Below are 15,000 nucleotides of genomic sequence, written 5' to 3'. Positions count from 1 at the left end.
AGTGTGTCCAGTCTGTCTCTAAGTGTCCAGTCTGTCTCTAAGTGTCCAGTCTGTCTCTAAGTGTCCAGTCTGTCTCTAAGTGTGTCCAGTCTGTCTCTAAGTGTCTCTAAGTGTCCAGTCTGTCTCTAAGTGTCCAGTCTGTCTCTAAGTGTCCAGTCTGTCTCTAAGTGTCCAGTCTGTCTCTAAGTGTCCAGTCTGTCTCTAAGTGTCCAGTCTGTCTCTAAGTGTCCAGTCTCTAAGTGTCCAGTCTGTCTCTAAGTGTCCAGTCTGTCTCTAAGTGTCCAGTCTGTCTCTAAGTGTCCAGTCTGTCTCTAAGTGTGTCCAGTCTGTCTCTAAGTGTCCAGTCTGTCTCTAAGTGTGTCCAGTCTGTCTCTAAGTGTCCAGTCTGTCTCTAAGTGTCCAGTCTGTCTCTAAGTGTGTCCAGTCTGTCTCTAAGTGTCCAGTCTGTCTCTATGTGTCCAGTCTGTCTCTAAGTGTGTCCAGTCTGTCTCTAAGTGTGTCCAGTCTGTCTCTAAGTGTGTCCAGTCTGTCTCTAAGTGCCCAGTCTGTCTCTAAGTGTCCAGTCTGTCTCTAAGTGTCCAGTCTGTCTCTAAGTGTCCAGTCTGTCTCTAAGTGTCCAGTCTGTCTCTAAGTGTCCAGTCTGTCTCTAAGTGTCCAGTCTGTCTCTAAGTGTCCAGTCTGTCTCTAAGTGTCCAGTCTGTCTCTAAGTGTGTCCAGTCTGTCTCTAAGTGTCCAGTCTGTCTCTAAGTGTCCAGTCTGTCTCTAAGTGTCCAGTCTGTCTCTAAGTGCCCAGTCTGTCTCTAAGTGTCCAGTCTGTCTCTAAGTGCCCAGTCTGTCTCTAAGTGTCCAGTCTGTCTCTAAGTGTCCAGTCTGTCTCTAAGTGTCCAGTCTGTCTCTAAGTGCCCAGTCTGTCTCTAAGTGTCCAGTCTGTCTCTAAGTGCCCAGTCTGTCTCTAAGTGTCCAGTCTGTCTCTAAGTGTGTCCAGTCTGTCTCTAAGTGTCCAGTCTGTCTCTAAGTGCCCAGTCTGTCTCTAAGTGTCCAGTCTGTCTCTAAGTGTCCAGTCTGTCTCTAAGTGCCCAGTCTGTCTCTAAGTGTCCAGTCTGTCTCTAAGTGTCCAGTCTGTCTCTAAGTGTCCAGTCTGTCTCTAAGTGTGTCCAGTCTGTCTCTAAGTGTCCAGTCTGTCTCTAAGTGTCCAGTCTGTCTCTAAGTGTCCAGTCTGTCTCTAAGTGTCCAGTCTGTCTCTAAGTGTCCAGTCTGTCTCTAAGTGTCCAGTCTGTCTCTAAGTGTCCAGTCTGTCTCTAAATGTCCAGTCTGTCTCTAAGTGTCCAGTCTGTCTCTAAGTGTCCAGTCTGTCTCTAAGTGCCCAGTCTGTCTCTAAGTGTCCAGTCTGTCTCTAAGTGTCCAGTCTGTCTCTAAGTGTCCAGTCTGTCTCTAAGTGTCCAGTCTGTCTCTAAGTGTGTCCAGTCTGTCTCTAAGTGTCCAGTCTGTCTCTAAGTGTGTCCAGTCTGTCTCTAAGTGTCCAGTCTGTCTCTAAGTGTCCAGTCTGTCTCTAAGTGTCCAGTCTGTCTCTAAGTGCCCAGTCTGTCTCTAAGTGCCCAGTCTGTCTCTAAGTGTCCAGTCTGTCTCTAAGTGTCCAGTCTGTCTCTAAGTGTCCAGTCTGTCTCTAAGTGTCCAGTCTGTCTCTAAGTGTCCAGTCTGTCTCTAAGTGTCCAGTCTGTCTCTAAGTGCCCAGTCTGTCTCTAAGTGTCCAGTCTGTCTCTAAGTGTCCAGTCTGTCTCTAAGTGTCCAGTCTGTCTCTAAGTGTGTCCAGTCTGTCTCTAAGTGTGTCCAGTCTGTCTCTAAGTGTCCAGTCTGTCTCTAAGTGTCCAGTCTGTCTCTAAGTGTCCAGTCTGTCTCTAAGTGTCCAGTCTGTCTCTAAGTGTGTCCAGTCTGTCTCTAAGTGTCCAGTCTGTCTCTAAGTGTCCAGTCTGTCTCTAAGTGTCCAGTCTGTCTCTAAGTGTCCAGTCTGTCTCTAAGTGTCCAGTCTGTCTCTAAGTGCCCAGTCTGTCTCTAAGTGCCCAGTCTGTCTCTAAGTGTCCAGTCTGTCTCTAAGTGTCCAGTCTGTCTCTAAGTGTCCAGTCTGTCTCTAAGTGTCCAGTCTGTCTCTAAGTGTGTCCAGTCTGTCTCTAAGTGTCCAGTCTGTCTCTAAGTGTCCAGTCTGTCTCTAAGTGTCCAGTCTGTCTCTAAGTGTCCAGTCTGTCTCTAAGTGTGTCCAGTCTGTCTCTAAGTGTCCAGTCTGTCTCTAAGTGTCCAGTCTGTCTCTAAGTGTCCAGTCTGTCTCTAAGTGTCCAGTCTGTCTCTAAGTGTCCAGTCTGTCTCTAAGTGTCCAGTCTGTCTCTAAGTGTCCAGTCTGTCTCTAAGTGCCCAGTCTGTCTCTAAGTGCCCAGTCTGTCTCTAAGTGCCCAGTCTGTCTCTAAGTGTCCAGTCTGTCTCTAAGTGTCCAGTCTGTCTCTAAGTGTCCAGTCTGTCTCTAAGTGTCCAGTCTGTCTCTAAGTGTCCAGTCTGTCTCTAAGTGCCCAGTCTGTCTCTAAGTGTCCAGTCTGTCTCTAAGTGTGTCCAGTCTGTCTCTAAGTGTCCAGTCTGTCTCTAAGTGTCCAGTCTGTCTCTAAGTGTCCAGTCTGTCTCTAAGTGTCCAGTCTGTCTCTAAGTGTCCAGTCTGTCTCTAAGTGTGTCCAGTCTGTCTCTAAGTGTCCAGTCTGTCTCTAAGTGTCCAGTCTGTCTCTAAGTGTCCAGTCTGTCTCTAAGTGTCCAGTCTGTCTCTAAGTGTCCAGTCTGTCTCTAAGTGTCCAGTCTGTCTCTAAGTGTCCAGTCTGTCTCTAAGTGTCCAGTCTGTCTCTATGTGTCCAGTCTGTCTCTAAGTGCCCAGTCTGTCTCTAAGTGCCCAGTCTGTCTCTAAGTGTCCAGTCTGTCTCTAAGTGTGTCCAGTCTGTCTCTATGTGTCCAGTCTGTCTCTAAGTGTCCAGTCTGTCTCTAAGTGTCCAGTCTGTCTCTAAGTGTCCAGTCTGTCTCTAAGTGTCCAGTCTGTCTCTATGTGTCCAGTCTGTCTCTAAGTGTGTCCAGTCTGTCTCTAAGTGTCCAGTCTGTCTCTAAGTGTCCAGTCTGTCTCTAAGTGTGTCCAGTCTGTCTCTATGTGTCCAGTCTGTCTCTAAGTGTCCAGTCTGTCTCTAAGTGTCCAGTCTGTCTCTAAGTGTCCAGTCTGTCTCTATGTGTCCAGTCTGTCTCTAAGTGCCCAGTCTGTCTCTAAGTGCCCAGTCTGTCTCTAAGTGTCCAGTCTGTCTCTAAGTGTCCAGTCTGTCTCTAAGTGTGTCCAGTCTGTCTCTAAGTGCCCAGTCTGTCTCTAAGTGTCCAGTCTGTCTCTAAGTGTCCAGTCTGTCTCTAAGTGTCCAGTCTGTCTCTAAGTGTCCAGTCTGTCTCTAAGTGTCCAGTCTGTCTCTAAGTGTCCAGTCTGTCTCTAAGTGTCCAGTCTGTCTCTAAGTGTCCAGTCTGTCTCTAAGTGTCCAGTCTGTCTCTAAGTGTCCAGTCTGTCTCTAAGTGTCCAGTCTGTCTCTAAGTGTCCAGTCTGTCTCTAAGTGTCCAGTCTGTCTCTAAGTGTCCAGTCTGTCTCTAAGTGTCCAGTCTGTCTCTAAGTGTCCAGTCTGTCTCTAAGTGTGTCCAGTCTGTCTCTAAGTGTCCAGTCTGTCTCTAAGTGTCCAGTCTGTCTCTAAGTGTCCAGTCTTCCTGCTACCGGTTGGAACATTGTGTAACGTTATGTAATACAATGTAGCCATTATAACACACACACGCGCAGACACACACACACACACACACACACACACACACACACACACACACACACACACACACACACACACACACACACACACACACACAGTGTTTGACTGTAAGTAACTGTAAAGTATCAACACATGTACAAATACTCAGTTACAATGATAAGTCCTAATATTCAACATTTTGAAGTACAATATGTGCGTCTTGACGCAGTGAAGCAGAACTATACATTACTAGTAGTCAACTTAAGTAAAAGTACCTTAAAAAGAACTTTAAGTACGGTGTATACTTGAGTGAAAGTACTGATAGAGTAAAAGTACTTAGTTGTATCATGTCTTTAACTGGTGGAGTTCATTGAGTAAAAGTACTTAAAGAGTAAAAGTACTTATATCTTTACCTGGTGCAGTTCATTGAGTAAAAGCAGTGTACTTATGTCTTTACCTGGTGCAGTTCATTGAGTTAAAGTACTCATAGAGTAAAAGTACTTGTATCTTTACCTGGTGCAGTTCATTGAAGAGTTTCAAACAACGACGTCACAAACGCAGCCTTTTAATTCCTTTTTCTTCCTTCCCAGTGACGTCACTAATCACCGCGGTTCGTCGTTTAACATTAAAAACGGATTAAAAACGTCTTTAAACTTTAATTATAACGTTTTAATGTTTAACAGCCTCTGTCTGTGGTCCTCTGTCTGTCTGTGGTCCGCGACAACACCACGCCTCCTCTAACCCGTCTGTCTGTCTGTCTGTCTGTCTGTGTGTCTGTCCGCCAGGGGGCGTCAACACAACACCGGTATACACGAATCAAACTTCCGGTGGTCACTTCAGAATAAAAGTATAAAGGCACACGTTAAGCAGGACTGCCAACATTGGACTGTCTGTCAGAATCCAGGAGATTTTTGGGGTGGGGGGTTTGGGGAGTTTGGGGGGGTTGGGGGGGTTGGGGGGGGGGGGGGGGTCCTCTCCCTGAAACGTTTGAACAGAGTAGAGTAGTAATTTCTTGTGTTTTGGTGAATTGTGTGAGTTTGATACTTTTATCAGCTTGTTTTACTACCATTGTAAAATGATGGTACTACATTTCATCCATTAAAAGGCTAAACGCGTTTGAGCTCTCCACATAGGAAATGGTTTGATTTGTTTAGATTTTTGGTAAAGAAAATGTATTCTAATCTTATAGAACACCAATGATAACCCAAATGGGTGCGGCCATAGCTGAGTGGGTAGTGAGCCCGCCCTAAGTAGCCAGAGGCCCTGGTTGCTCCAGGTTCGATTCCAGGCCAGGTCAGCATATGTGTCGATGAAATGAAATGTGTCCCTGAGCAAGACTCTTAACCCCTAATTGCTCACAGGTTCTCATTGGAAACAAGACAGCAAGGACTTTCATGAACGACCTGTTAAAAGGAATTATCCTTATAACATAATGTGGATGATGACCCAAATAATGTCTCTGTTACCTCTGGACAGGCTTACATATGAAATGCAGGATAAGACAGAGGTGTTTTAGGGCAATGGATCTCAAAGTGGGGTCCGGGGACCCCCAGGGGTACTTGCGGGGGTTCCAGGGGGTCCCCAGCTAAATGATGGATAGGCACCAAATGGACCGTTATGGGTCTGTAACTCTGAGAGTGTACAAATGGAACCAAATGGACCCGGTGTCCATTTGGTTCCATTTGTACACTCTCAGAGTTACATTAACATTGATTTTACAATATGAATTGGGGTCCCAGAGATAGAAATGCCATTAAATGGGGGTCCGTAGCCCTAATGCATGTCAAACTGGGGGTCCTTGAAATTAAAATGGTTGAGAATCACTGCTAGAGAGCCGTGAAAATCTTCTCTTATGGGGGGTCCCTGGCTTATCTTTTGAAATGGGGGTCCGCGGGCTATTAAGAGTCAATTTGGGGGTCCTTGATATGAAAAAGTTTGAGAACCACTGTTTTAGGGGGTATGGTCTCCCTCTCTGTACCTTCATGGAACAGAGTCATTGATTCAGACCGGTTGAAGATATTTATTTAGGTTGCTTTGATGAAGTAACAAGAGTCATCCCACCCTCATTTGCACACACACACACACACACACACACACACACACACACACACACACACACACACACACACACACACACACACACACACACACACACACACACACACACACACATACGGGGGACCCCGCAGATCTTTGGCCTGGCTGTCTCACTGGTCGGATGTGGGAGGATTGGGGATGCAGTGGTGGAAAGTAACTAAATACGTTTACTTAAGTACTGTACTTAAGTTCAATTTTGAGGTATTTGTACTTTACTTGAGTATTTCCAATTTGCAGCACTTTTACTTCTACTCCACTACATCTCAGAGGCAAATATTGTACTTTTACTCTACTACAATTATTTGAACACTTTACTTACTAGTTACTTTTCAGATATACATTATTACATTATGAGACATACATTAACCACTTTAGACCTATTTTATACCTATGGCTATTTGAAAATAGCAGATCTACAAGCTCACAACGCGTCAAATCCCCCCCCCCCCCCTGCCCCGCCCTGATAACTATATTCCCTATACTTCTGAAGCTTTACCACTTTTTTTATTACATTTTTTTACCTTTGTTTTATTGCTTTTGTTTTCTATCTTATGCTCATGATTGTCTGTACAGTACGTACACTGTTCTGTGTGTAGATCTGAGTCATGTAGAACACACATCACTCATTCATTTATACACTGTTCTGTGTGTAGATCTGAGTCATGTAGAACATACATCACTCATTCATTTATACACTGTTCTGTGTGTAGATCTGAGTCATGTAGAACATACATCACTCATTCATTTATACACTGTTCTGTGTGTAGATCTGAGTCATGTAGAACATACATCACTCATTCATTTATACACTGTTCTGTGTGTAGATCTGAGTCATGTAGAACATACATCACTCATTCATTTATACACTGTTCTGTGTGTAGATCTGAGTCATGTAGAACATACATCACTCATTCATTTATATGAACTGTTGTTGATGTTGTTTTACTGTAAGAGTAATAATGAAATCTGCATATCTGACAGAGAGAGAGAGAGAGAGAGAGAGAGAGAGAGAGAGAGAGAGATGTAATGCGCGCGCACACACACACACACACACACACACACACACACACACACACACACACACACACACACACACACACACACACACACACACACACACACACACACACACACACACACACACACACACACACACACACACACACATGTGTGTGTGTTTTCCTACCAGGCTCTGTAACACAAGTGGTTTAGAGTGGTGAGAGTGCGCCATCTGGTGGCATCTATCAGAACAACAGTAAAATCACCTGTTAACCTCTCCCTCACTAATGATAATAATAATAATAATAATAATAATAATGATAATAATGATAAGGGTAATAATAATAATGATAATAATAATAATGATAATAATAATAATAATATTGTGCTTTATTAAATTGTCGACAATAACACTGACAGCCAGGCTGTTCTCTTCACTTTGGTTACATTAAGATGCATAAAAAAACATTTATATCAACATCATTAAAAAGTCAAAACAATAAGTGCTTATTGAGTTTGTGCAATAACAAGTAATACTGTTCAATTACAAAATAAACACAAACAACAACTAAAAACTAACACAACGTTTCAAACAAAACAAAGCATTCTGTAAGGCGTAACGTTATGAAACCTTAAAAAAACATTTTGTAACATCACTGAGTTCTGTAACAACACTATGGCATTATATTCCTTCTGGCTTCATATCCATCACAGTTAAAACAATTAAAATACACATTGTACCATGAAAATACTGTAAGAACAACAAGAAATACTGTAAGAACAGTGGTGGAAAGTAACTAAGTACATTTACTTAAGTACTGTACTTCAGTACAATTTTGAGGCATTTGTACTTTACTTGACTATTTCCAATTTCCAATACTTTTACTTCTACTCCACTACATCTCAGAGCCAAATATTGTAAACTCCACTACAATTATTTGAAAACTTTAGTTACTAGTTACTTTTCAGATGTAAATTATGAGATTATGATTAACCACTTTAGCCCTATTTTATACCTAGGCTATTTGAAAACAGCAGATCTACAAGCTCACAACGCGTCGCGCTGCGACGCGTTGTGAGCTTGTAGATCGGCTATTTTCAAATATTTTAGTACTTTTACTTTTGGTACTTTAAGTACATTTTGATACCAATACTTTTGTACTTTTATTCAAGTCAATTTTGAATTCCGGACTTTCACTTGTAACAGAGTACTTCTAAATTGCAGTATTGATACTTTAACTTAAGTAAAACATTTGAGTACTTGTTCCACCACTGCGTAAGAATAACATGAAATACTGCAAAGATAGCATGACAAACACATCATGTGTGTGGATCCCAGCAGGGGTAAAAAAATGTATCCTTAAGGCAGGTACACACTGCAGGATATTTGGTCCGATGAAGCTGTCGGGACCTTTTTTTGGCGCTCGCCGACAAAACCTCCCGATGCGACGCAGATCGGGCTGTGATCGGTGAGATAATGCTGGCTGTGTGTGAAAGGCTCTGTGAGAGGACCTCTGTGAGAGGACCGCGCTCTGCGATGGCTTCCCGACCGTTTCTAAATGTCTATCTGGTTAGATATTCAGCTCTGTCCCAGACTGGAATTCAGACGATATCCTACAGCAGTGGTTTTCAACCAGTGGTCCGGGGACCACCAGTGGTCCTTGAGGGAGTTCCAAGGGGTCCCAAGCTAAATGATAGATAGGAACCAAATGGACCCTTATGGGTCTGTAACTCTGAGAGTGTACAAATGGAACCAAATGGACCCGTTAGGGTCCATTTGGTAACGGGTCCATTTGGTTCCATTTGTACACTCTCAGAGTTAAATTAACATTGATTTTATAATAACAAATTGGGGTCCCAGAGATAGAAATGCCATTAAATGGGGGTCTGTAGTCTAATGCATGTTAAACTGGGGGTCCTTGAAATTGAAATGGTTGAGAATCACTGCTAGAGCCGGGAAAATCTTCTCTTATTGGGGGTCCCTGGCATAACTTTTCAAATGGGGGTCCCTGGGCTAATGTGAGTCAATTGGGGGGTCCTTGACGCAAAAAAGGTTGAAAACCACTGTCCTACAGTATGAAAGGAGCTGAGACCACTCTGAGAGCAGATGCACGCAGAGCGGTGTTGTGCCCGACAAAAGAGACTATAGGGCAGGACACATGAACACTTTAAACCCTATATACAAATATATTGCATATTTTAGAATAGCCGATCTACAAGCTCACAACGCATCGCAGCTATTTTCAAAGACAAATCTTGAAAAAAAGGGGGGGGGGGGGGGGGGGGGTCTGCAGACAAATATTAATTTGGGGGTCCTTGTTCATGAAAATGTTTGAGAACAACTGGTTCAAACAACATTAGGAAACAAGGCTAAATAAGCAACTACACTTTCAAGCAACTTTACAGAAAAAACAAGCCCAAAGTCACCTATAATAAGCAAACATGGCAACACTGCTTCCGTGCACTTGTCGAGAGAGAGAGAGAGAGAGAGAGAGAGAGAGAGAGAGAGAGAGAGAGAGAGAGAGAGAGAGAGAGAGAGAGAGAGAGAGAGAGAGAGAGAGAGAGAGAGAGAGAGAGAGAGAGAGATGCGCATATTTATATCACGTGAGACGTCTGTTAAAATGAATTAGAATAAAAACAAATGTATGTATTGGCTCTGACTCTGGACAGCATCCTAGTGAACTATCCTACAGTGTGTCAGCCCTGGTCAGGGATCAATCTATAGTGTGAAAACCACAAGGATATATGAGCTGATTTACAGACATAGACTCCTGCAGTGTGAAATGCTTAACAATCAGATGACTCCCTGACCACTTTAACAGTCCTACAGTGTGTCCCTGCCCTTAAGGGGTCTGTAACTCTGAGAGTGTACAAATAGAACCAAATGGACCAGGGGGTCCCCAGCTAAAGTAGTTCATATTACATTATAGCGTCACAATCATTTGAACCATATTTTATCATTTGGCTTTTTGAAAATCCTGAACATTTGTGCAAATATTTGAATAATATATATAGATAGATAGATAGATAGATAGATAGATAGATAGATAGATAGATAGATAGATAGATAGATAGATAGATAGATAGATAGATAGATAGATAGATAGATAGATAGATAGATAGATAGAGATATATATATATATATATATATATATATATATATATTATATATATATATATATATTATATATATATTATTTTTTAAACCAAACCTTTTTATCTCATATCTTTGCTTACAGGGGGTCTCTGGGACAAACATATTTTTGAGATGGGGGTCGGTGGCCAAATATATATAATTGTGGGGGTCCTTGCCATGAAGACGTTTGAGAAGCACTGATATTATTATAACATAGTGTTTCTGTTAGGATCATACCAGGTAACCTAACCTTTACCACCAGGAGAAGTGTCTGTGTCATTTTTTTGTCAGATTTGAGCTAAAAAGCATTATTTTACACTTTGGCTATTAAAAATCTACAAGCTATATGCTATTTTTGTAAACGAACCTGCGAACCTTTGTAACTCAAACCTTTGCTTCTGGGGGTCCCTGGAACAAAATATTTTTGAGATGGGGGTCCGTGGGCAAATACATATCGTTTTGGGTTCCTTGACATGAAAACATTGAGAACCACTGACATAGTGACATAGTGACATAGTGACATAGTGACATAGTAACAGGTTTTTTTCAAAAAGCTGTGGGGAACGGCAGGAAAAGAGAGTTATACACAGAGCCTATTGGCTGCCATGGCAACAGAGCATCGACTCCATCGATTTCCATGTGTTGATTAATAATACTGCCATTGATAAAAAGACATTAGCTCCATATATATACTGTATATATATATATATATATATATATATATATATATATATAAAAACAGTGGAGTGTTCCTTTAAGAAACGTGCGCTTGCGTTAATAAAGTCGTGATTATTTACTGAGAGCGGATTGGTTGATGTAGACTTCACTCACTCTGCGTCACCGCCTGTCCAGGCTTATGACTCGTCCCTAAGCTCACTGTATTCACCTGGAGCCAGTAGCACCGCCTCACACTCGTTATGGCTTTAAAAAGACATTTAGCCGGGAAAGTATCTGTCATTTTTAGATTTCTTTGGCTATTAAAAAATAGCAGATCTACAAGCTCATATCGCGGCACTCGGTGCCGCGATATGAGCTTGTAGATCTGCTATTTTGTGGTGTTGTGGTGTTTGACAACAGTTTTTTTTCTTTTTTTTATCTCTGAACTTGCCTACAATCCCTTTAATCTATAACTAGGCTAAGTTTGAACTTAGTGTGAGGTGATGCTGCTGTTTCCCAGGCTGTGTGTTTTTCCACTTCCTGTCGATTTCATTGGATATCATTGGGTCATCTGACCGGTTGGATCATTGGATTTCATTGGATCAAATCGACAGGAAGTGATGCGCCACACACACAGCCTGGGGGGAAACGGGCGATATTGACGACGGTGCGACTGCGTCGTTGTCCGTCAAAAAAACAAACAAACAAACAAACAAACAAACAAACAAGCGTAGAAATAAAAGGTCGCCCCCTACAGGCAGATGTTGATGTGTTTGGCCAGCTCGCGGGCGCCCCCTACAGGCAGATGTTGATGTGTTTGGCCAGCTCGCCGTCGCCCCCTACAGGCAGATGTTGATGTGTTTGGCCAGCTCGCTGTCGCCCCCTACAGGCAGATGTTGATGTGTTTGGCCAGCTCGCTGTCGCCCCCTACAGGCAGATGTTGATGTGTTTGGCCAGCTCGCCGTCGCCCCCTACAGGCAGATGTTGATGTGTTTGGCCAGCTCGCGGTCCAGGTCGTGGATGAGCGTGTCAAAGTCCTTCAGACTCAGCCTGCAGCTGAACGGAGCGTCAAAGTCCAGGAAGTCGTCATGATCCACGTAGGACGACGTCCAGCCCTCCTCCTCCTTCTTCTCCTCCTCCTCCTCCTCCTCCTCTTCATCGCTGCCTGCCGTCACAACAAACCACAGAGCAGCGTTACTATAGATCCAGCCTGATCGCCAGAGAATCAGTATACATTGCACGGATTTGTGCACGTCATTCTGTGCATAGTCGCCTAGAAACCCCCAAATTCCGTGCATACTGTATGTACGGGGAGTCCCACGGTGGGCGTAACCAGTCGCAACCCGGAGAAAAACCAGGAAGTAGAGCAGTCCCCACAACAACATGTACCATTCTGTGCCTATCGGTACGTAACTCAAACGGCGCTGAGTAGGCTCAAGGGAATGTCGCAATGTTCAGCTCTTAGCTCGCTCGTGGTCCTTCACACGGCGACAATTCCCTTGAGACTGCGCGCCTCCGAAATGGTTTAGTCACAATGGGGGAGATGCGAGGCGGCTATGCACGGATTTTGTGGTTTTCCAGTAGTCTATGCACGGAATTTGTGGTTTTCCAGTAGTCTATGCACGGAATTTGAGAAACGTTGAAAAACGTTCAATGAGAACGTTTCCTCTGGCGATCGGGTTGATAGATCAGTGGTTTTCAACCTTTTTCACGCCAAGGACCCCTAAATTGATGTACATTTGGCCGCGGACCCCCATCTGAAAATGTTTTGTGCCAGGGGACCCCCCAGATGCAAATATATCAGTTAATTTTCGCTTTAAAAAAAATAAAAATATTCAAAGATATGCACACTTTTTCAAGGATTTTCAAAAATAGCAGATCTACAAGCTCATAGCGCGGCACTGGGTGCCGCTCTATGAGCTTGTAGATCTGCTATTTTTGAATAGCCAAAGCTAAGCGTTATGTTATGTTAACTCATTTTGCTGGGGACCCCCTGGTACTCCCTCAAGGACCACTGTCTGGTGGTCCCCGGACCACTGGTCGAAAACCACTGCTTTAGAGTATTTACTTTACTCCAGGGGTCTTCAACGCGGGGGGCCCCCAATCTGAAAACTTTGGTTCTCAAAGTGGGGTCCGGGGACCCCCAGGGGTCCTTGAGGGAGTCCCAGGGGGGCCCCAGCTAAATGATGGATAGTTAGGAACCAAAATGGACCCTTATGGGTCTGTATTGTAACTCTGAGAGTGTACAATGACTTTTGTGAAACCACACCTGAATCACCTCAGTGATTAGCAATCATCGTTAAAAACCCTGGCAGAGGCTACAGGCTGCTCTAGAAAAACTCTTGGCAGTCAATGTGTTTAAAATACATTTTGTGTTATTTGAGCGTGATGTCTTTACTCTGCTGTATCTACGCTGCTGTGCTGCCTTTGGAGACTCTCACATCTTATCTTATAGAGCACCGAGGTCTGACGTCATTTACACATCCTACCTGGTTGGCGGTTTTCCACCCCCCCCCCCCCCCCCCGTTCTGAATCCCCATAGACGTGTTTAATATCGGGTCAAATAAGAACTGTGTTCCAAAAATAAACTAATGACCCGGCGGTGGTTTGACTCTTATGGATATGAAGCATCAACTGACGATGAGAAAACCATAATGTTACTTCCACCGGGAGCCAGAAACAGACTGTATCAAATATGAGTGACTGACTATCATAAACGATACAGAACCTCCTCCCAACAATATCTATATCTATATAATATAAACGATACAGAACCTCCTCCCAACAATATCTATATCTATATAATATAAACGATACAGAACCTCCTCCCTGACAATATCTATATCTATATATAATATAAACGATACAGAGCCTCCCTGACAATATCACAGAGACAGTTTGTTTATGTTTGGAACACAATTCTTATATGAGACGATTTACCTCCGGGTTTTGGTCAATGCCCACACCCCTGCCCGACCACTCCGGTCTGCCACCTCGGGGCGACTGACTCCCTCGCCACTCAACGGTCCTTCTGGTCGATCGACACGGTCACGACTTTTTTCTGTTCTGGCCCCACAGTGGTGGAATGAACTTCCCACTGATGTCAGGACAGCAGAGTCACTGCCCATCTTTCGCCGCAGGCTGAAAACCCACCTCTTCAGGAAACACTACCCTTCCTCTTTGCCTGGCCTACTTGTTGTTAACTAGTTGTAGGAACTATTGTTGTATTGTTGTATTGGATCTATTAGCTCGTGCTCATTTGATTTGGCTATTTTATCTCATGTGTTTATGAAAGTAGATAGCTGATATATTGCACTTTTACCTTAGCGCTAGGTATACTCTTGGTTGCTTGTTTTTACAGGAAATGCACTTAAGACCTCTGGTGATTAGTAGTTTCGTTCCCTACCTATGTTGAATGTACTTATTGTAAGTCGCTTTGGATAAAGGCGTCTGCTAAATGACTGTAATGTAATGTAATGTAATGTAATGTAATGTAATGTAATGATTCTAAGATGACCCAATGTTATTCTCCATAGAGACATGACTTTACGACCCAGGGGATGAACGAGTGACGTCAGGACTTCTGTACTCTATAACAGTGTTTATCAACCCTGGTACGCGGAACACTTTTGTTCCGCGAAGTAATGGTAGGTGTTCCGCGTAAAATTTCGAATGAAACCCCCTCCACCCAGAACAATAGATGCGTCGTGGACTGCTGCTGCCTTGAGCCATTGGCTCATCGTCCGTCGCGGAGACGCGGACACACATCCAGTGGGCGACTGTGTTTTGGGGCGAGTGTTTTGGTATCAGTCTGCAGTGGGCAACTGGGAGCTCCGTGTGTGCTTGTCATCATTCTCAGCCAGGATACAAACTCTGCGTTCAGCGAAACAAGCTCAAGTTTCACACTAAGACTTTTGTAGAGTTGTATTGTGGCCTCATTTTTTATTTTATTTTTACAAATCTTTTTATTGAGTTTTAAAGTTTTTTTCTAAAAAAGGACTGAAGTTTCAAACAAAGACACTGTCTCTTTCCTTTTTTTTCTTTTTAAAGTTATTTGTTGAGTGAGTGCTGTCATAAATGTTTGGATGTTGTGTTTTTAGAAGTATATTGGGTTTATAGTCAGGGGATATTAGCAGAATATTTTCCAATCTTGGAATAAATTCCTTACCAAAAAAAATCTTCACCAATGTGTTTGCAAAGGTGTCTAGTAACACATCACAACTTTATTGAAATTCAGTTTCCCTAAGAGAATTTTTGACAGCTCCTTAAAGTTGGGGTACCCACCATAACCTTGGTTAAAAAAAATCAAAAAAAAAATCC

The 15,000-nt window shown here is 43.2% G+C and overlaps 2 protein-coding genes across 2 annotated transcripts in view; both read right to left on the bottom strand.

Moving 5' to 3' along the window:
* LOC311059643 (protein phosphatase 1 regulatory subunit 3C-B-like) overlaps positions 1-4,513 on the bottom strand; it is a 26,645-nt gene extending 22,132 nt beyond the window's left edge. The window contains exon 1 of the mRNA XM_084077657.1: positions 4,305-4,513. Within this exon, the coding sequence (XP_083933783.1) occupies positions 4,305-4,318 (14 nt within the window). The 5' untranslated portion in view covers positions 4,319-4,513. The remainder of the gene's footprint in view (positions 1-4,304) is intronic.
* A 6,583-nt stretch (positions 4,514-11,096) lies between these two features.
* The window catches only part of syde1 (synapse defective Rho GTPase homolog 1), a 38,726-nt gene continuing 34,822 nt past the window's right edge, over positions 11,097-15,000 (bottom strand). Inside the window, exon 17 of the mRNA XM_084078048.1 lies at positions 11,097-11,845. Within this exon, the coding sequence (XP_083934174.1) occupies positions 11,652-11,845 (194 nt within the window). The 3' untranslated portion in view covers positions 11,097-11,651. The remainder of the gene's footprint in view (positions 11,846-15,000) is intronic.

The sequence above is a fragment of the Gymnoscopelus microlampas genome, assembly GCF_963454915.1.
Source record: "Gymnoscopelus microlampas genome assembly, chromosome: 14".
Classification (NCBI taxonomy): domain Eukaryota; kingdom Metazoa; phylum Chordata; class Actinopteri; order Myctophiformes; family Myctophidae; genus Gymnoscopelus; species Gymnoscopelus microlampas.
Note: the sequence above shows the minus strand (reverse complement) of the source record. Positions and strands in the feature narration are given on the sequence as shown.